The sequence below is a fragment of the Mustelus asterias genome, chromosome 14 (assembly GCF_964213995.1).
Source record: "Mustelus asterias chromosome 14, sMusAst1.hap1.1, whole genome shotgun sequence".
Taxonomy (NCBI): domain Eukaryota; kingdom Metazoa; phylum Chordata; class Chondrichthyes; order Carcharhiniformes; family Triakidae; genus Mustelus; species Mustelus asterias.
In genome coordinates this window covers 52,772,876-52,794,845 of record NC_135814.1, presented here as the reverse complement: position 1 = coordinate 52,794,845, position 21,970 = coordinate 52,772,876, and the positions used below count along the sequence as shown (strand labels likewise).

Below are 21,970 nucleotides of genomic sequence, written 5' to 3'. Positions count from 1 at the left end.
TCTTACTAACTTAATAGAATTTTTTGAGGAAGTAACAAGGAGGATTGATGAGGGTAGTACAATGGATGTTGTCTACATGGATTTCAGTAAGACGTTTGACAAGGTCCCACATGACAGACTGGTCAGAAAAGTGAGATCTCATGGGATGTGGGGAAGGTGGCAGACTGGAACCAAAATTGGCAAGTGACAGGAAACAAAGGATAATGATCAAATGGAAAAATGTTCCACAGGGCTCAGTGTTGAGGCCCTTGCTATTAGTTATATATATCAATTATTTAGACTTAAATGTGGGAGGCATGATTGGGAAATTTGCAGATGACACAAAAGTTGATAGAGGAGAGCTGTCAACTCCAGAATGGTACGTGGTTTGCTTGAGTGAGCAGAGAAGTAGTAAATGGAAATCAATCCGGAAAAGTGTGAGGTGGGGAGGCCATACAAAGCAAGGGAATACTTAACAAGCATGAAGATATTGAGAGGGGTTGAGGAAGTGAGAGACCTTGGACTGTATGTCTACAGATCCTTGAAGGTGGCAGGACAAATGGACAAGGTGGTCAGTAAAGTATATGGAATGCTTTCCTTTATTGGACAAGGTATTGAATACAAACGCAGGGATGTAATAGTGGAACCGCCTAAAATGGTTAGGCCTCAGCTGGAATTTTGTGGCCTAGTCTTGTCACCACATTACAGGAAGAACCTAATTATTCTGGAGAGAGTGCAGAGGAGATTTGTAATAATGTTGCCAAGACTTGAAAATTGCAGCTAAAAGGAGAGGTTGGATAGTCTAGGGCTATTTTCCTTCAGTAGAGGAGGAAAAGGGGTGGTCTAGTTGAGGTGCACCAAATTATTAGGGATCTAGATAGAGTAGACAGGAAAGACTTGTTTCCCCTAGCTGAGGGTCAGTTATCAGGGAGTATAGATTTAAGGTGATTGGTTAATGGATTAGAAGGGACATGAGGAAAAGCATTTTCTCCAGAGGGTAGTGGGCATCTGAACTTCACTGCCTAAATTCGTTGTTGAGGTTGAAATGCTCAATTCATTTAAAATGTACCTGAGTCTGCACATAAAGTTTTGTAAGCTGCAAGGCTATAGACCAGGTGCTGGAAAGTGGAATTAAAATGAGCGGCTAGTTTCTGTTTCTCTCTTTTGGCTGATGCAGACACCATTGTCTGAATGGCCTCTTTCTGCACCATAACTTTTCTAAAGTTCTATGGTTTAACATTCTAACTGTAATAATTTCCACACACAGTTCTACTAACATTAATCACTAGTGATTGACTTTTGTGGCCTATGGAGGAGAATATAAGTAGAGAGTTACGGGTATGTTGGAATATATTCCTGTCACTTGTAATTGTATTTACCACTTGAGATTGATGTTTAAATCTATAATAAATGTTTATTTTTTTCCATCTACTCGTTGAAATATTAAATTATCCTTATTTAGTGGTCCTGATCAAGACTGCTTGACACCCAACCGAGCTTCAGAAAATTGTGTGTGTTTCTCAGCAGGATGTATTTCAGATGTTATTGCTTAGTCCTTGAAATAGAAATACCTCAGGCAAATGAGCACAGAGAGCATCATTGGGTTTTTTTTTCTGCAAGCAAGGTGATATCAGAAATGTCTTGCATTCTCAGGCTGCAGAGCCTAGTTAGAAAAATAAATTAGGTTTCAACTGTCTTTTGGGAAATGAGGTGAAGGGTTGGGGCAGAAGATATCAAAGTACTAATAGTTGTTCTGCCTCCAGGGAGCTACCTTGACACACTGTTTAGTAAGGGAAAATGTTCTTTGCAATTAGAGACTTGTTCTGTACTCAGCAATTTTTTGCCTCTTCTCCTAGCTTTTGGGCTTTTCACAGTCACTGTCTTGGGATCTCATAAAAAAACAATTAAACACAGCGAAGCAGCTGACAAAAGTCTTCAAAATATGAAGCATTAGACAATTTGGATATATTCTTTGTGATAATCCCATGTTTGGCTTTGATTTTTTTTTAACGGCCAACAAATAAGCAGGCATGTCAAGAATGGTGGCAACTTTTGTAACCAAAAGAAGCATTAGGTAGAATGCAGTATAATTCAGTGAGTTAAGAGCTTTGCATTGAAAATCTTAACTTCCCACATACCTAAGTTTTGATATATGCAGTAGGAATTCTTTTTCTAGTTGTTCGGCAGTACAGAATTTGAAAAAAGCTTTTGCTGAAAAAAACCCTTTTTTGTCAAAGTTTTTAATCTTGCATTCATCAGGACATTTTGCAAGAATGCAAATCCGAGGGAAACCACAAATTTATACTGTATGAGGTGTGACATTAATGTACCTTAAGAATTTTTTTTTAAAAATCGCATTCTCTGCGGTTGTAAGCAGACCTTTTGGTTTCATTGTTGCCAGGCTGTCTGCTAGAAGTCCTTTTATTGGTGCTTCAATGGTTTAAATGGAGTTTTGTTAATTTTTAAATCTGGGCCTTATGCATTGACTTGGAATTTACAACTGGATGGCAGGTCATGTGTTTTGGAAAACGTTTTTTCATAATGAATTCAAGATTTCACTTTCAGCTTTGGACTGCTAGCCGCTGTTTTAGTTTAGAAGGGGTGGGTGGATATCAGACTGAAAAGCAGTGTTTTTCTCTCTCTCTCTCTCTCCCTGGTATTGGAGATTCTGCTGGCTAGCTGGAAGCAGGTCTTGCCTTCCTCGAGTGAAAATTCTGCTGTTGATGATTCTGCTAGTAACTAGAGACTTTGCAGGGTGTTTTGGGAAGCTTGTCTGTATGTATACCGAGAGCGGCAGTATCCAACCAAAGAGCTATGTTCCAGCATCACGTGACCATTCATATTTTCTGTGTTAAACCTGTGGCAAGGGTTTTGTATCGGGACGTTTGTTTAATTGGAACATTTCATAAATATATTAAGGTTTATACAATGTCATAGTTTTTTTTTCTTATTTGTAATTGGTAAAAGGTATTGCTAATTCTCTTTCCATGCATGTTTAACTGTATTCTTAAATAAACTTTGTTTGATAAAAGCTCCCCAGTGGGGTCTTTTGAAGTGAAGTGAAACATTTCATGCTTACCCTAGCCAAGTTCGAATTGCAAAACCTATGACCTAGGCAGACTTCATAGCGCACCTTGGAGTTTATGACCTGAATTATACCAGAGAATAGCGCTGATTGGTTGGCAAGTGGATTCTGATTGGTAGAAGAGTTGCCATGGAAAATGCACCAGTTCATAGGGACTGACAGTTAACTGTCAAGCGTTGTTTGTAATTTAAACCAGGCAACTTGGTTCTGAATGGTCGAGGCATTTCCCTGAGGAATAAACCAGTAAGTGTTGGTCACTTAATTTGTTTAGCTGAAGCAGGCGAGATGTGTATATGATCTGTCTGTGAGGGGTTAAAATCATTGAATGCAGTAAAGTTCCCCTGTGCCTTAAGTACATTAAGAAGTCTCACAACACCAGGTTAAAGTCCAACAGGTTTATTTGGTAGCAAATACCATAAGCTTTCGGAGCACAGCTCCTTCGTCAGATGGAGTGGATATCAGTTCTCAAACAGTGCAAACAGACACAGAAATCAAATTACAGAATACTGATTAGAATGCAAATCTCTACAGCCAGCCAGGTCTTAAATGTACAGACAATGTGGGTGGAGGGAGCATTCAACACAGGTTAAAGAGATGTGTATTGTCTCCAGACAGAACAGCTAGTGAACAGTTAGTTCACTAACTGGTCCAGAGGGTCAATTCCTTTTTGTACTTGGGTTCATGTCACACTATCTGTAACCCCCATGACTTGCCTGGACTTGCAAAATCTCACTAACTGTCCCGGCTGGAGACAATACACATCTCTTTACCTGTGCTTAACCCTCTCTCCACTCACATTGTCTCTACCTTTAAGACTTGATTACATGTGAAGACTCGCATTCCAACCATTATTTTGTAAATTGAGTTTGTGTCTTTATATGCCCTGTTTGTGAACAGAACTCCCACTTACCTGACGAAGGAGTAGCGCTCCGAAAGCTAGTGGCTTTTGCTACCAAATAAACTTGTTGGACTTTAACCTGGTGTTGTGAGACTTCTTACTCAATTCTTTCACTCAGAGGGTGGTGAGTGTCTGGAATGAGCTGCCAGAGGTGGTAGTAGAGGTGGATACAATTTTGTCTTTTAAAAAGCATTTAGATAGTTACATGGTTAAGATGGGTATTGAGGGATATGGGCCAAATGCTGGCAATTGGTAATTGGCTTCGTGGTAAAAACTGGGCAACATGAACAAGTTGGGCTGAAGGGCCTGCTTCCATGCTGTAAGGCTCTATTACATTAAAATTGCATTGGGATCCAATTTGCATAATAGGATGTGAATTGCATAAATTGTTGATCCTCCTCCTCTAGACAAATACTTCAACCGCCTTTCAGAATCCTGTGGATGAACATTACGATGGTCAAAAATGGTCAGAATCTGAGCAGTTAAGCAACCTCCTTGTATTTAACTGCCCACCTGCCTGATTTCCACTGGAGGGACAGGGTTAAAATTGAGCTGCTGGGGGAAAAGATTAATTGTTTTGGTTTTGTACAATGCTAGTGGTTTATGTGACAATCTTAGATTAAAAACAAACTAATTTTAGTTTGCAGTCAGCTTTATTGTGTGATATAGAAAGATATTTTATGTCTGCCAAACCTTGTGAATGTTTTGCGCTATATAATATATTATGGCCATGTTGGCAGTACATTTTGCTGTAGCCTGAAGCAATGGTATATAGCTTTATTAATAGAAGACATCATTTATTGGGTCTGCTAGAACAAATTCATAGTTGTTCTTTGACCTTCATTTCAAAATAAATATTGGTACATTTTTATAAAATTGAAAATTTTTTGACATTTGAAGTTAATTTGTCATGGTGCATTTTTCGTTACACAGTGTTACTAGTTTGTGTCAATTTTAAACTACACAACATTACATGATAAGAAATTGATTTCAACAGCTATAGAGTTATACTCCTGCCAAGTATCTAGCGAATGGACCAGTTTAAATTTTATTTTAAATTAAAGATTTGCAATACTATAATTTTGCTAGAATACCTTTCTGAAATGCGAGGTTCAGTGTTTCTTGACAGATTAACTAGATATTTGAATGCCATTGTATGCTTTATAATTTGGTGATCTATTAACATAATTTAAGTATTTAACCATTAATTTACAAGTGAGTGCATCTATGTTTGTTATAGATTGCGTATTTTCAGAAATGCTATGCTTCAGGGAAAATGCTAAATGATTTGCAAATCTTTATAATCAGCACCTTCAAGTTGAGTAAATTCAAGTGTTTTTTTTAAAGGATGTCTAGTTTTCAAACTGATACACCAAAATCAATTATATCTTTTAAGAGAAAGGAATCAGTTGAAAGGAAAAGGGCTACCTTTGAGCATACATCTTAAATGAATGTTTAGCATTGTCATTTTAATCAAGTGATGGGTCCTCCTGAGATTTTTATGAGAATTGAAGGCTTTCTGCACAACTGGTGCTATAGTTCCTAAGATACTTCCTGATTATGTTGTGACCAGACTGTGCAATTTGGGACTGCATCAATGTTTGGCCTCATACCTCATAATATGAGGGACTCAATGCAGCTGTACTTTGGGCTTTGTTGCTTTATTGACCCTAGTTATTTAGTTCTCTTTATAGTGGTTAGAGAACTAAGATGTCCAGATTTGATTTTCTGAACAAGTAAAGCCATTCTCTGGGAGCAGTATGCTAACTTACAGTAAGAAGGTAAGCTCTTCTGCTACCAGCGCTGTCAACTACTAAGGAATCACCTTTTTCAGGAGTCACATTTTCGAATGAAATTGTGTTTCATATTTGTCAGAACTCTTAATAGTAGTAGTAGAACATCAGGAATTGTGTAAATGGATTACAGCAATAATACAGTTACTATTCACTTCAGTATCTAGATAGTTTTGAAATTGGGTGGAATTTTATGGAGTCAAGATTAATATTGTTCTTATCTTCTTAGTAAGATTACTGTTTAGTGTATTCTGTTCTTTAAAAGCAGATAATAGCTGAAGTCAATTTTTCACAGTATGTCATTTGTTGGGAAGATCAATGTCATTATCTTTGATCCATACCACAAACTCCGTACCCTAGTCAACCACTCCATTCCTCTCCCTGTTCACAGTCTGAGCCTGAACCAGATCATTTGCATTCTCCCAATCCCTCATTTCCTTCTGTTCCATTTCCAAGTGTCAGTGCTCCTCCAGTTCTGACCTCCTGTGAATTCCTAGTTTTAATCGCTCTACCACTGATGGCTGTGCCTTCAGTGCCTGAGCCCTAGACTCTGGAATTCCCTCCTTAGCCCTCTCCTCCTCTTACTCCTTTTTTAAGCCACACCTTAAAATGTGCCTCTCTGACCAAGCTGTTGGTCGCATGTCCTAACATCTCATGGTTTGATCAAAAATTTTGTGTGACAATGCTCCTGAGAAGCACCTTGAGATCTTTTACTGTGATAGTGGGGCTTTGTAAGCGCAAATTTTTGTTTCATGATTAGGGTTAGGTTTCTACCCACTGTCCTTTCAGAAGATAAATACTGTCATTTGTTCATGAATGTTATCAGGAGGTTTACATAGAAAATATCAGGCAGTTTATCCACCTCACATAACTCCATAGCATATCATACAGGAACTTTAATGTGTACTGTACCACCCTTCTTGTTGATCTTTTAAGCAGCAAACAAAGAATTGTGCTTGATATCTATATACTATTCACCTTTGAGATGAATTTGTGAAAACTCATGGTGAAATATTGTTTACAAATTGCGTAACATTTGCGAATCTGATGCGTTCAACCTAGGGACAAGAATAGACCATTCGCCCTCTCTCATTTGCTTTCCTCATTCAGTGAGATCATGGTTAATCAGTATCTTAATTTAACCGTCACTCCTTGGTTCTGTATCTTTTTATATTCTTGACTTGCAAAAATCTATTGATTTCAGATTTAGTATTACTTCTACGGCTTGAAATGCAATCTACAGTTTTCAATGTTGAGTCTGTTCAGTGGTGACATGCATTTTGCTATGTGTTGCGCTTCTTTGGGTATCTAAATAAACTTGCTGATTTGTGAGGGAACTGCAGAACAGCCAGTTATTACATTCGTTAATATGTAGTATATTGTTCATGGTTTAGAGGCATGAGGCAAACACTTTTCTTTAGAACTGATTAATTATGCAGTTATTTAGAAAGCCATAATGGGCAGAAATAAGCTCAACATTCTATTATTGATGCACATAATTGATGAGCTGAAACAGGAGCAAAGTCAGATGATGTTGCGCAGGTGAAAATAGGTGTTCTTTGTGATGGTGCAGATATATGGTCAAATATGACGTTAAGATTATGAACAGACTGGTTTGGTCTCAAATTTTTGCGAGGGAAAAGGATGGAGTTGGTAGTTTCGGAACAGAATCGAAGCAGGAATCGAAGATAATGGATGGGATTTACCGCTTCCTGGCAAGATCGTCTGGCCGTATGCTATCCATGGGGTTTCCTCTTGTTCCTCTGCCACTGGGGAACCCGTGCCGGGGGGTCATCATTGATGGGATTGGAAGATCCGATTGGCTGGAATGGCTGGTAAATCCCGCCCAATGATTTCAGTCCTCCAATATTTAATAGGAAATTTCTGCTCATTTAGTATTGGATGTCTGATAACTAGATTGATAAGTTAGCAACAGTGGGGGAGTTTAGGGAGGTGGTATTGTGGTTAAAACTCATTGTACACGTTGAACTATATTTTTATATACTCTTTATTCTGGTATTCCTTATAGAGCTTGTATCATTATTCAACGTCAACTTGATCAAATAAAAAGTATATTGGTTTAGTGGTCTTATCTAAAGGACACCATTTATATTGCAAGATCACCTCAGTACTGCACTTCAGTGTTATTTTACCGTATCTATTGAAGTTCTGTTGTGGATTTAAACTATCATTTTCTCATCCATATGAAAGTGCGTCATCAGTTGAGCTAAACTGTAACATTAATGTTGACACTGGTAGTGCTTGGCTTATCTCTTTACATTATTTATAGTTACATAGGACGCAAGTGCCAGTTTCAATTTCTATGGCAGCTGTGTTTGTACTAAAGCCTAATTTTGTCACTATTGCTGGAATATCTGTCTGATTCATGTCTGAGAGGCAGTCAGCTAGAAGCAGTCAAAGTTGGGTGATTTTTGTCATCAGAAAATAATTCCTACTTCATCACTTATTTTCTCTAGAATAAGCAGTGGGGCTCACCACTGCTACGGTGATTCGGATGTGAACTTTTCACCAAAAAATATTTGAAGTTGGTTTCATATTTTACATGGACTTTCAAAGAGCTTTTCAAACAACCAATATTGATCAGAAATTGTTTTGAAGTATATAATACTATTTTTCCAGAATATGTTAATAGCTGTAACAGATGAATCCTGCATGTAGAACTTAAGCTCCTCTGGGGCAGTGGATCCAAGTTTTCAGTGAGTTTCTTGTGATAAGTCTTTGACTCCATTTCTTTTCCATTTATCCTAAACTAAAAGGTGGGTTTAAGTTAGCAAGGGGGGAACAATCAGTTTCTCAATCAAAACTGTCTTGCACTTGCCATTTCCAGCTTTAACTGATGCTGTAAGTTAAACAAATAGCCAACCTGCTCCATGAGGAAGGGTTGGAACTATAAAAATGATTATGAATCTCCCAGCCTCATTTCCATTCAGATTTTCAACTTGAGGAATTGTTGTCAGTTGGGCATCTCAAGCTTTTGGAACTTCATTGAAGCAAATACTTCAGTGGATTTAGGAAGCAATTGCCTTCACACTTATCTCCTGGATCCAGTTGTCTAATTGAGAAATTTCCAAGATTAAGACCCAAGACATTCCACCTGAAGCCTCCAATCTGAGCATGAGCCACGAATTTATTTTTTCCCTACCTCCCTCAGTCATGTGATTTTCCTCGACCGTGAGACCTCTGGCTATCCAATGTGCAGTCTTTGGTGCTACTGCAACCTTTACTTGCCAGCTCCCTGTCTGACTGGGGTGCCATGCCTGTCAGTGCAGCTGGCCTTCAAGAGAAGATGATACGCTTAAGTTAAAACTCTGCAGCATGTGTGAGTTCCCCATAACTCACTGACCCATCAACTCCCGATGGGTCAGGTTAGTAAAAATCCCCCCATATCTCAAAAATACTTTTATTGACCATAAAACACTTTGCAATATGTGAAAAGTGCTATATACATGGAAGGTTTTATCTTTGCTTTCAATCAAGAAATTTATTGTTATGTATTCTAGTTAGTGACTTCAATTCAGGGAGCAAAACTGAACTATTTTACAAATAAAAGCAAAATACTGCAGATGCTGAAAATCTGAAATCGAAACAGAAAATGCTGGATAAAATCAGCAAGTCTGGCAGCACCTGTGGAACGAGAAACTGAGCTAACTTTTCAAGTCCGTATGACTCTTCTACAGGATTGAGGAGGGATAGAAATGTAATTAATTATGTATTTGGAGAGAGGGTTGGAGTCAAATAGAAGATCAGGGATAGGTTGGAGCCAGGAGACATTGACAAAGATGTCATGGATACAAGACAAAGAGAGTGTTAATAATGGCATGAGAGGTAAGATAGCAGAATGCGTTAATAGGAGAACAAAAGTTAATAAGAAAACAAAGCTCCCCCACAGGGATCAGTGCTTGGGCCCCAGCTATTCACAAAAATACATCAATGATTTGGATGAGGGAACCAAATATAATATTTCCAAGTTTGCTGATGGCACAAAACATGGTGGGAAAGTGAGTAGTGAGGAGGATGTTAACAGCCTTAATAAATTTTGAAAAAAATTTACAACTTTAACTTCCATGAAGATAGAAACACAGAAAATAGGAACAGGAGTAGGCCATTCGGTCCTTTGAGACTGCTTTGCCATTATTCAAAATGATTTGGACAAATTGAGTGAGTGGACAAATGAATGGCAGATGCAGTATAATGTGGATAAACATGAAGTTATCTACTTTGGACTGAGAAACAGAATGGCAGAGTATTATTTTAATGCTGATAGACTGGGAAATGTTCACATACAAAGTTGTCCTTGTACACCAGTCACTGAAAGCAACCTTGCAGGTGCAGCTGCAGTTAGGAAGGTAAATGGTATGCTGTCCTTCATTGCAAGACTTGGGTACAGGAGCAAGGATGTCTTACTGCAGCTGTACAGGGCCTTGGTGAGACCACACCTGGAGTATTGTGTGCAGTGTTGGGCCAGAATTCTCCAGCCGTTCACGCCCCGCTGCCACTGCCAGCGAGGACGGAGAATTTGGCGCTCGGCCAAATCTCCATTCACTGCAATGGGACAGGAGAATCCCGGCTGCAAGCAAGGTTGAAAAATCCAGCCCCCATCTCTTTATCTAAGAAAGGATACACTTGCCATTGAGGGAATGCACTGAAGGTTCACCAAACTGGTTGTTGTATGAGGAGAGATTGGGTTGACTGAGCCTATATTCGCTGGAATTTGGAAGAATGAGAAGGAAACTAATTGAAACGTATAAAATTCGAATGGGGCTGGATAGACTGGATGCATGGATGTTGTTTCTTTTGGCTGGGATCGTCGAGAACAAGGGGTCACAATCTCAGAATACAGAGTAGGCCAATTAGGACTGAGATGAGGCATACTTGTTCACTCAGAGGGAGGCGAGTTTGAGGAACTTTCTACCAACAGGAAGTTGTGGAGGTCAAGCCAGTGAATATATTCAAGAAGGAAATAGATAGATTTCGATACTTTAAAGGTGTTGAGGGGTACAGAGAGAGTGTAAGAGCATGGTATTGAGTAGGGGTTCAGCCATAATCATATTGAATGGTGAAGCAGGTTCAAAGGGCCAAATGGCCTACTCCTGCTCCTATTTTCTATGTTTCTATCTTCAGGAAAGTTAAAGTTGTATATTTTTTTCAAAATATATTCTTTGTTGATTCAGCAATTTTACTTGAACTCTTAAGTTTTTCCATACTGTAGACACCGTGCGTTTTAGCTTCCATATTCTGTACAAGATATCTGACAATGAAAAGATGATTGAACAGATTTTCTTATTCCTAAGTCTGTTGAATCACAAACATGCAGCATAGATGTGAATTTGGTGGGGAACAGTGCAAATGTGAACAGCAAATCAGGATGAAGGACCAGGCAACGTGCTTCTCCCCATTTGAACTTCCTCATTTGTTCTGCTTAGGGACAAGGGATCCTGTCCTAATAGTTCAATAGAAATTATAAATGGAGACCGACAAGAGTCTATTGAGAGACAAGTTCAAGTCAATGAATTAGATATATGCATTATATATTTCTACTGGTGCTGTATTGGATTTTCTCAATTTCCTTGCTGTTGTAAATTCATTGGAAGTCTATTTGATTAGTTAATTTATGCTGTATGAAACTGGATTAGCATACTGATAGTTCCAATTTCTGAAAAGCTGGAGACATTGCGAAAATTCTACCCAAGTAACTATGTATATCTTAATCATAATGCAACTTAAAATGGTCAGTTTGGGCCAAGCTGACTTCTGCAATGGCAAAAGTAGAAAGTTTCAAATTGTAAAGAAATTGGTTGATTCATGGAAACTGCCATCTATCCTTTTGAGTGAGAAAATACTGCTTTGTAGGTCTGAGTAATCATGACACAAGCATCTTATAAGGAAATTCAACTTATTTGACAATAAAATCTTGGTTATTGCTAATTAGTTGTTTTTTGTAAGACTGTTCGGAAATAATAGAAACATAGAAAACTACAGCACAAAACAGGCCCTTCGGCCCCACTAGTTGTGCCGAACATATCCCTACCTTTTAGGCCTATCTATAACCCTCTATCCTATTAAGTCCCATGTACTCATCCAGGAGTTTCTTAAAAGACCCTATTGAGTTTGCCTCCACCACCACAGACGGCAGCCGATTCCACTCGCCCACCACCCTCTGTGTGAAAAACTTACCCCTAAAATTTCCCCTGTACCTACCCCCCCAGCACCTTGAACCTGTGTCCTCTCGTAGCAGCCATTTCCACCCTGGGAAAAAGCCTCTGAGAGTCCACCCGATCTATGCCTCTCAACATCTTATATACCTCTATTAGGTCTCCTCTCATCCTACGTCTCTCCAAGGAGAAAAGACCGAGCTCCCTCAGCCTATCCTCATAAGGCATGCCACTCAATCCAGGCAACATCCTTGTAAATCGCCTCTGCATCCTTTCAATCTTTTCCACATCCTTCCTGTAATGAGGCGACCAGAATTGAGCACAGTACTCCAAGTGGGGTCTGACGAGGGTCTTACATAGCTGCATCATTATCCCCGGACTCCTAAACTCAATCCCTCGATTGATAAAGGCAAGCACACCATACGCCTTCTTAACCACCTCCTCCACCTGCGGGGCTGATTTTAGAGTCCTATGGACCCGGACCCCAAGGTCCTTCTGATCCTCCACAGTACTAAGAGTCTTTCCCTTAATATTGTACTCCTTCATCCCATTTGACCCTCCAAAATGGACCACGACGCATTTATCTGGGTTGAAGTCCATCTGCCACTTGTCCGCCCAGTCTTGCATCCTATCTATGTCCCTCTGTAACTTCTGACATCCCTCCAGACTATCCACAACCCCACCAACCTTCGTGTCGTCGGCAAACTTACCAACCCATCCCTCCACTTCCTCATCCAGGTCATTTATGAAAATGACAAACAGCAAGGGTCCCAGAACAGATCCCTGGGGCACACCACTGGTGACCGTCCTCCATTTAGAAAAAGACCCATCTATACACACTCTCTGCCTCCTTTGGGCAAGCCAGTTCTGGATCCACAGGGCAGCAGCCCCTTGGATCCCATGCCCTCTCACTTTTTCTAGAAGCCTTGCATGGGGGACCTTATCGAACGCCTTGCTAAAATCCATATAAACCACATCTACCGCTTTCCCTTTGTCAATGTGTTTAGTCACATTTTCGAAGAACTCCACCAGGCTCATAAGGCACGATCTGCCTTTGACAAAGCCATGCTGAGTATTCCTGAGCATACTAAACCTCTCCAAATGCTCATAAATCTTGTCCCTCAGGATCTTCATCATCAGCTTACCAACCACTGAGGTTAGACTCACCGGTCGGTAATTTCCTGGGCTATCCCTATTCCCTTTCTTGAAAATAGGAACCACATCCACAATCCTCCAATAATGGGCCTGATTCTCCCAAAAAAATTTGAAGTACCGAATTGGCAAGAAAAATTCACGATTGTTTTTTCAGTGGGAGTTCAGACTAATCTCCCACACTCCGTGCAATGCAGAGGTCACAATCGTGAATATCATTAAAGGCTCAGGGGGCGGAGCTTATTCACGCCAGAGTCTGACAGTTCCGGAACTCAGCGTATGCAGATTCAGACTGCAGTTTGCTGGCCAGCCCGGGACCCCTGCAGTGCTGCCTCTCCAGCACCCTGCCCACTGCCCGATCGCGGCCCCCACCAGCATTCCCGGGCCAGCCCCGATCCCACCCCGATCTCCAGCCCCCCCGCCCTTCCATGGGAGGCAGCCCATCCCGATCGATGGCCTCCCCCTAGCCCCGACCGATCCTATCTGCAGAGTGGCAGCAGGATCCCCCACCCCCACCGATTGCCATGCCCCCCTTGACCCTGCCCCTACGTCCCACCCCCTCGGCACTGCCTGATGCCCGGTGGGAAGTGCCAGTGTGCCTCTGGGCATGGGCACTTTGCCCCTTGGGCAGTGCTAGGGGGTACAGCTGGCACTGCTAGGGTGCCCATGCCCAGGGCGGCACCGACCCCCTGGGGGGCCCCGATTGACCCCCTTCACTCTGGTGGGGTCTCCCGCTTGTTCCCCGTAAGTGGGGGGCTACTCTAAACCCCCACTGGAGTGAAATACTCCTGGCGGGGTGGGAGATGCTATCGGGCCCAGAGAATTCTGTGCCGGACCCGATAATGACATTTAAATAAGATTAAAAATAGATCGGTGGTGAAGGGGGAGGGCCCACGGGCCCTGCACAGCAATTGGTCGGGAGGGAGCAGGACGATCCGGGCTGGCCATGGGGCAGGAGTGTTGTAGAACCTATTGGGAGACCAGCGATTATGGTGGGGGGGGTTTCTGTCAGGAAAGCCACGGTTGGCGGAGGGGGGAGGAGGTAGGGCGCAAGAGCCGATCTCCCTAATGGGAGACTGGTGCATGTGCAGTGGCCCGCTCAGCACGCTGATGCCAACCTCTTGGGTGGGATTAGGCCCCCCACTCCAACAGTGTGTGAATCCCCCACTCTGTGAAGCATAGAGTGCCAGAAATTCAACCGATGAAGTTCGCCCAAATAACGGGCAGGAAAATTTCCTGTTTTGCCCCGACAGAATTTAATTAGTTGACCCTTTTTAAAAAGTAGTTGTCCTTTATTAAACTATCAGAAGTTGGTTGAAGCATAAATAGATCATTAAAGCATTCTATAATACAATGCATTAACAAAGGTCACAATCAAGGTAGCCCAGATTTGGACCTTCATGTTGATAATTAGAAATGTGACATCAAAGGTTTTCTGTCCCTTGCAGCTATCTTTTGTCCTGGTTCTGTTCATTCCTAATTTTTTACGACACTAATTTAAACTGAAGCATATCAACAGTAGTTTAGTGCACAGGATTAATATGATTTTCAGGTGTCATTTGAGTTAACTCAAATCAGCTTGATTTTTGTATGGACTTTGCTCTCTGTATGTTTTGGCCCATAATTCTTAGTAAAATATGTTTGAAATAGCCAGTTAATATAAATTTATGTGTTGAATTAAAGTCTTAGATTTCATTTTTGCATATCATTCGTAAATAATGCAAAGTCGTTTTCAAATAACATTCTTACCTCTTTGGGTCATAGCCAACAAATTAAAATGCAACCTGAGTACTAAAATTATATTGTGGTCATCTAAATTTCTGTTTGTGTGTATTTTTAAAGACGTATTGTCACTTTTCCCATTAAAGTATATTGGAATGATTGTATGTAAATTATTTTTCCTTATTTTCTGCTGTTTTCCTTTGCCTCCATCATTCTCTTTTGATGAGGATATTGAATTTCAGTTTTTGATAGAGATGGTTATTGCTAACAATGGTTACTTGAGAATACCTCACCAACGGCAACCAATCTGTTATGAACACTGAACACCAATGTCAGCCGAGTCCAGTTCTGTCAGGAATGGCAAGTCACACCTCTTGTGACCTGAGGTCTTCCTTTCCGAAGACTAGAAGAGGGGTGTGACAAGAATATGTGCAAAAATGTAATCTTTTAGAAGTTTCCTTGGACTAAAGATGAATGCCTTTCCTTCATCTGGAATTGGGGAGTTTGATTCGGGTGAAGATCGTATATTGAACAACTTTTGAGTTCTTTTCTGCGTTTTGCTGACCAGGAGATCATGAATGGCCAACTCCACGCTGCTGTCTGCGACCAGTAGACCACTTACAGTATTAGAGAACTCTGCCTCTGACAACAAAACTCTTATAAAGTACATTTGTAGCTAGAGCAACCTAAAGAATATCTCCTTGACAGCATTATTCACCTTTTGCTTTTGTTTACATGAATAAAAGCTCTAACACTATTGTAACAGAGCGGAGTACAACCTAGATAAATTTACATTTTGTTTTTGAACAACTGTGCAGTTTTCTTTTGAATGAGTTTGGGGGGTTCTGTTTCAACTGTGATTTGGGGCAGAGAATTTCAAATTCTTAACTACATCCGTAAAGTATTTTTTCTAAGCTTCTCTTGATTTCTTTTTGTGAAGGTCATACATTCGTAACCCTATGTGACCCTGGAAATATTTATTGTTATTTATCTTGCACCCTTCAAAACTTTGAAAACATTTATCCAGTTGCCAGCAATAAATATTAGTGGAGCTTTTGTGTGCAAGCCAGTTGATGAAAAAGGTCATAATTTTCTTATGTCATATGTCACTCAACAGCATATAAAGTTCTAAATATGTTATATGCAACTGTTCTTTGCCAGGTTCACCTGACATACTTACAATTCAGGATGTGAAGTCGGGCAAGCTTCTATTTCTTAAAGATCTGGCTTAGCTGAAAATAGGGTAGGGAGAGGCATGAATGTATGCTGCGTATCATTGCATCTGTTAGTATTTCTGTCAAAATGTGCATATTTTAAATCCCATTTGTATAAATATGCCTATCTGAGTGGACTCTTAATACAGAGACTTTTCTTTCAGAATCCCCTGATAGTGATGTTGCCATGGATATAGGGTCATCTGAACAACAGGATGCAGAAACTGTATATGACTGTGTAATTTGTGGACAAAGTGGCCCATCAACAGAGGAACGACCAACTGGATTAGTGGTTCTGTTGCAGGCATCATCAGGTAACCAGTTTCACAAGTTGTACATTTTATTTTGCGCTTCTTGATCAATAGACTAAAGTTAAAGATTATTTCATGGAAGTATGGCATTTCTTATTGCTTTAATCTCAAGGGATAAATTGCTGTTACATTGAGCTTGTTAAACCAGAATGACACATGATTCCAAAAGAAAATCCAGCTGTGTTGCACAGAATGTTTTCTTCCCTGAAGCTGATTTCTGTTTAATACTCCCAAGGCATTGACTATGAAGGTCAGAGAACTATCAAAATGATTTTGAGTGGTGTGCCAAGTCTAATTTCTATAGACTTGAAAGGTTTTTCAAAAAGACTATTTAATCAGGATTTCTCAATGTTAATGACATCTTCAACAATGCCCATGCTTACAACCTCTTTAACCACTCTGTAATATTGAAAAGAAATGCTAAAATTTTCTCCATTTGTTGCTCATGACTTTATTTTTAAAAACTTGGTTATGCTAGCCTCCATTATAGAAAGCCAATACTATATTACTATATCAATGGAATTTGGGTGTGAGGAAGCTAGTTCCCTGTGTTTACTTAATTGAAAACAGCTTCCTCAATCTAATGGCAATTTGTTGACTCTCATTTTTGAGGGCCATATATTTTATGGAGTGCAACTATCAGGGAAACCCAAGTTGGTGTCCATTATCCCTATTCCTATAAATGGACTGTACATCTACAGTATGAAAATCCCTTATGCAGATAATATATAGATTACTTTATTTATCTAGTCCCAAAGCTAATAAAGATAAGCACCTGGAAAACTGAAATGGAGTTGTTTGAGAATTATTTTTGGATATTGTCACTGAATAGTTTCTAATAAAATCATTTGTTGTATTGTGTTTATTTTCTTAAATTTTATTTAGTAAACTGCATCTGACAATCCTGCAACTTCAAAAAACCCACAGTATTCTCATTCCATCCAATGCATTCACTGTGAGGAAGGGAAATTATAAGACTATGCAGAGATTCAATTCCTTGGGTACAGCTATGTAGCGTTGATCATTTCTTTCCTAAATATTATATCTTGTAAATCGCAAACAAAATAGTTCTTCCTCCAAATATGTATGCAATTATTTATCTTGTTGCCGTATCTGGTTTCAATATGGTTTCATCAAAGTAATGTTGCTGCTCTTATCCTTGATATTTTGGAAGTTGCAAGTATGATAGAAAGGATTGAATAGGCTGTAGATAGATTCAGTGACTGGGTGCAAACCTGGCAAATGTATGGAAGTGTGAAGTCATGCATTTTGGTAGGAGGAATCAAAAGGTAGATTATTATCTAAATGGAGAGAGACTGCAGGTGAATGAAGTATTCTAGGAAGGAAGGAATCTAGCTGTTCTAATGCATGAATCACAAAAAGCTAGCAGGCAGATCCAACAAGTAGTTAATAAGACAAAACAGCATTTTGGCCTTTATTGCAAAGGGCTTGGGGTTTAAAAAAAGGGAGGTTTTGCTGCAATTGTACAGGGTGTTGGGGAGGACTCACCTGGAATACTGCGTACAGTTTTGGTACCCTGACCTAAAAAAGGATATAGTAACGTTGGAGGCACCCAAAGGAGATTCCCCAGGTTAATTCCTGTTTGCCCTATCTAGTGAGACTAAATAGTCTGGGCCTGTATTACTTGAAGTTTAGAAGAGCGAGGGGTGATCTTATTCAAACATATAAGATCCTGAGGGGGCTCGACAGGGTAGATGGTGAGATGTTTTCGTTCATGGGAGCGTCTCGATCAGGGGGACATAGCTACAAGATAAAGGGCCGGTCATTTAAAACTGAGGTGTGTAGAAATTTCTTCTCGCAGAGTTGGTGAATCTCTGGAATTCTCTGCCCCAAAGAGTGTTGGAACTGGATCAAGGTGGATAAATATTTGAATGGTTGAGGAATAGAGGGCAATGAGGAAATGGCACAGAAAAGGAGTTGAGGCCGACATAGATCAGCCATGATCATATTGAATGGCAGACAGGCTTGAAGGGCCTGCTTCTATTTCTTGTGTTTTTGTGAAATGTACTTGTTACTGTATTTCTGACATTTATACATGCCAGTATTGATTTATTAATTTATTACAGTTCTTGGGCACCGTCGTAGAAGCACTGAACCAAAGAAATTGCCAACCAGTGATGAAGAGCAGATTTACCCTGAGGATACCTGTGGAACTGCACATGATGTTAGGATCACAGATTTGCAGCAATACTTCAAAGATGTAAGTGTCATATTTGTTGGACAAAAAGAAATCAGTGTTTCCTTTTTGTATGTTGAACATGAACACAAAATGACAGTTGCATTCAATTGGAATTACTATGTGAAGACAATAATAATATCTAGATTGGTTCCAGGATGAAGTATGAGTCTTTTTTCATGCTTTCCCAAGCCGTCATTGGGAAGGAAGGAAATATTGAGCGAATGAGCCTTCTCTTGGCACATCTCATTGTTGGTTTTGCATTATAATATTGATATAGGTCTGACAACAAGATATTAGTACATTCTCCTTTTCCCAATCCCAACTGTGACATGTTGTATGAGAGAAGATAAATAGGGACTGTATGTTGCTTTGTGTTAGCATAACGTTCTTTCACTGGTGGGACACAGGTGATTGGATGAAAATCTCTTCTCTTTTGCTGTAATGTTCCAGCTGTGGTAAGTTAAATAGGCACTAGCTCAGTTCGCATGGACTAAAGTTAATACCAAAACATTCTCTACAATTTAGCACCAACTGACAGTTGCACTGACCAATAACCAGAATAGTTGTTGAGCTAAATGGAAATGATAAACCGATGTACCTTAGGGGTTGGGATGGAGATGCTGTGTACATATTGGAGTGTACTGTACATAGCTGGTGCTAAATCTCTCCCCCTTCTTTTTAATCTTGATGATTACAAACTTTGCCACTTCCATCCAAAAAACATTAAAATTTAATAAATTGTCCGTGTAGTTCATTGGAGAATGAGGATCAGTATAACATCTAATATTTGTAAAGTGCTTTTAACGTAATAAGATGTCCCAAGAGGCTTCACAGGAGCAGTATAAAACAAAATTTGACACTCAGCCACTGATATTAGGTTAGAGGAGTAAAACCTTTGTCAAAGAGGTAGGTTCTAAAGAGTATCTTAAAGCAGAAAGCAAGGTAGAGGACCTAATAGGTTTAGGGTGGGAGTTCCAGAGCTTAGGCCTAGGCACCTGAAAGAATGGCGAATATAATCAGTGAAGCTGAAGAGACCAAAATTAGATGAGCACTGACCTCTTGGAGTGTTATAGGGCTCGAGGAAATTACAGAGGAATGGGTGAGACCATGGAAGGATTTGAAGACAAGGCTGAGGGTTTTAAAATCAAAAAGTTTCTTAACCTCTTTGTTCTAAGAGGATAGGATGGTAGGTGAATGGGACTTGCTGTAAATTTAGGCATGGGCAACAGAGTTTTGGATGACCTCAAGTTTTATGGAGGGCAGAAGGTGGGAATCTAGCCAGGAACAGTTGTTAGGGCTGCAGGACAGGCATGTGCCTGTAAAAAAGGATAGGAAGGGTAGGATTCGAGAACCGTGGATAACCAGGGAAATTGAGGGACTGGTCAAAAAGAAAAGAGAGGCGTATGTTAGGTCCAGGCAGCTAAAAATGGTGGGAGCTCTGGAGGAGGACAAAGAAAGTAGGAAAGAACTCAAACGGGGAATTAGAAGGGCAAAAAGGGGTCACGAAATGTCCTTGGCAGACAGGATTAAGGAGAATCCCAAGGCATTTTATTCATACGTTAGGAACAAAAGGGTTGTCAGGGAAAAAATCGGACCTCTCAGGGACAAAAGTGGGGAATTATGCTTCGAGCCCAAAGAAGTAGGGGAGATCCTAAATGAATACTTTGCGTCGGTATTCACAAAGGAGAGGGATGTGTTGACTGGGAGTGTCTCGGAGGGGAGTGTTGAACCGTTGGAGAAAATCTCCATTACAAGGGAGGAAGTATTAGGTTTGTTAGAGAATATAAAGACTGACAGATCCCCAGGGCCTGATGGAATCTATCCAAGGCTGCTCAGGGAGACGAGAGATGAAATCGCTGGGCCTCTGCCGCAAATCTTTGTCTCGTCACTGGACGCAGGTGAGGTCCCAGAGGATTGGAGGATAGCTAATGTGGTCCCGTTATTTAAGAAGGGGAGGAAGGATAACCCGGGTAATTATAGGCCGGTGAGCTTGACGTCCGTGGTGGGGAAGTTGTTGGAGAAGATTCTTAGAGATAGGATGTATGTGCATTTAGAAAGCAATAAACTCATTAACGATGGTCAGCATGGTTTTGTGAGAGGGAGGTCATGCCTCACTAACCTGGTGGAATTTTTTGAAGAAGTGACCAGAATGGTTGACGAGGGAAGGGCCGTGGATGTCGTCTATATGGACTTTAGTAAAGCGTTTGACAAAGTCCCTCATGGTAGGCTGGTGAAAAAGGTTGGATCTCATGGGATAAAGGAGGAGGTGGCTAGATGGGTGGAGAACTGGCTTGGTCACAGAAGACAGAGGGTGGTAGTGGAAGGGTCTTTTTCCGGCTGGAGGCCTGTGACTAGTGGTGTTCCGCAGGGCTCTGTATTGGGACCTCTGCTGTTTGTGATTTATATAAACGATCTGGAAGAAGGTGTAACTGGGGTGATCAGTAAATTTGCGGACGACACAAAATTGGCAGGACTTGCAGATAGTGAGGAGCATTGTCAGAAGCTACAGGAGGATATAGATAGGCTGGAAATTTGGGCAAAGAAATGGCAGATGGAGTTCAATCCTGATAAATGCGAAGTGATGCATTTTGGTAGAAATAATGTAGGGAGGAGCTATACGATAAATGGCAGAACCATAAAGGGTGTAGATACGCAGAGGGACCTGGGTGTGCAAGTCCACAGATCCTTGAAGGTGACGTCACAGGTGGAGAAGGTGGTGAAGAAGGCATATGGCATGCTTGCCTTTATAGGACGGGGCATAGAGTATAAAAGTTGGGGTCTGATGTTGCAGATGTATAGAACATTGGTTCGGCCGCATTTGGAATACTGCGCCCAGTTCTGGTCGCCACACTACCAGAAGGACGTGGAGGCTTTGGAGAGAGTACAGAGGAGGTTTACCAGGATGTTGCCTGGTATGGAGGGGCTTAGTTATGAGGAGAGATTGGGTAAACTGGGGTTGTTCTCCCTGGAAAGACGGAGGATGAGGGGAGACTTAATAGAGGTGTATAAAATTATGAAAAGCATAGATAGGGTGAACGGTGGGAAGCTTTTCCCCAGGTCGGTGGTGACGTTCACGAGGGGTCATAGGTTCAAGGTGAAGGGGAGGAGGTTTAACACAGATATCAGAAAGACATATTTTACACAGAGGGTGGTGGGGGCCTGGAATGCGCTGCCAGGCAAGGTGGGGGAGGCGGACACACTGGGAACGTTTAAGACTTATCTAGATAGCCATATGAACGGAGTGGGAATGGAGGGATACAAAAGAATGGTCTAGTTTGGACCAGGGAGCAGCACAAAGGGCCTGTTCCTGTGCTGTATTGTTCTTTGTTCTTTGTTGTTCTTTGAGTTTATTGGAATAATCAAGTTTAAAGGTAACCGAGCGATGAATGAGGGTTTCAACAGCTGATGAGCTAATGATGTTATGGAGGTGGAAAAAGACTGTC

General features: G+C 40.7%; 1 protein-coding gene across 4 annotated transcripts in view; it reads left to right on the top strand.

Moving 5' to 3' along the window:
- Positions 1 to 21,970, top strand: part of ubr3 (ubiquitin protein ligase E3 component n-recognin 3) — a 325,538-nt gene that overhangs the window by 153,304 nt on the left and 150,264 nt on the right. For all 4 annotated transcript variants that reach the window (XM_078228378.1, XM_078228377.1, XM_078228376.1 and 1 more), the window contains 2 exons: positions 16,181 to 16,330; positions 18,415 to 18,548. In XM_078228378.1, coding sequence (XP_078084504.1) covers positions 16,181 to 16,330; positions 18,415 to 18,548 — 284 coding nt within the window. The remainder of the gene's footprint in view (positions 1 to 16,180; positions 16,331 to 18,414; positions 18,549 to 21,970) is intronic.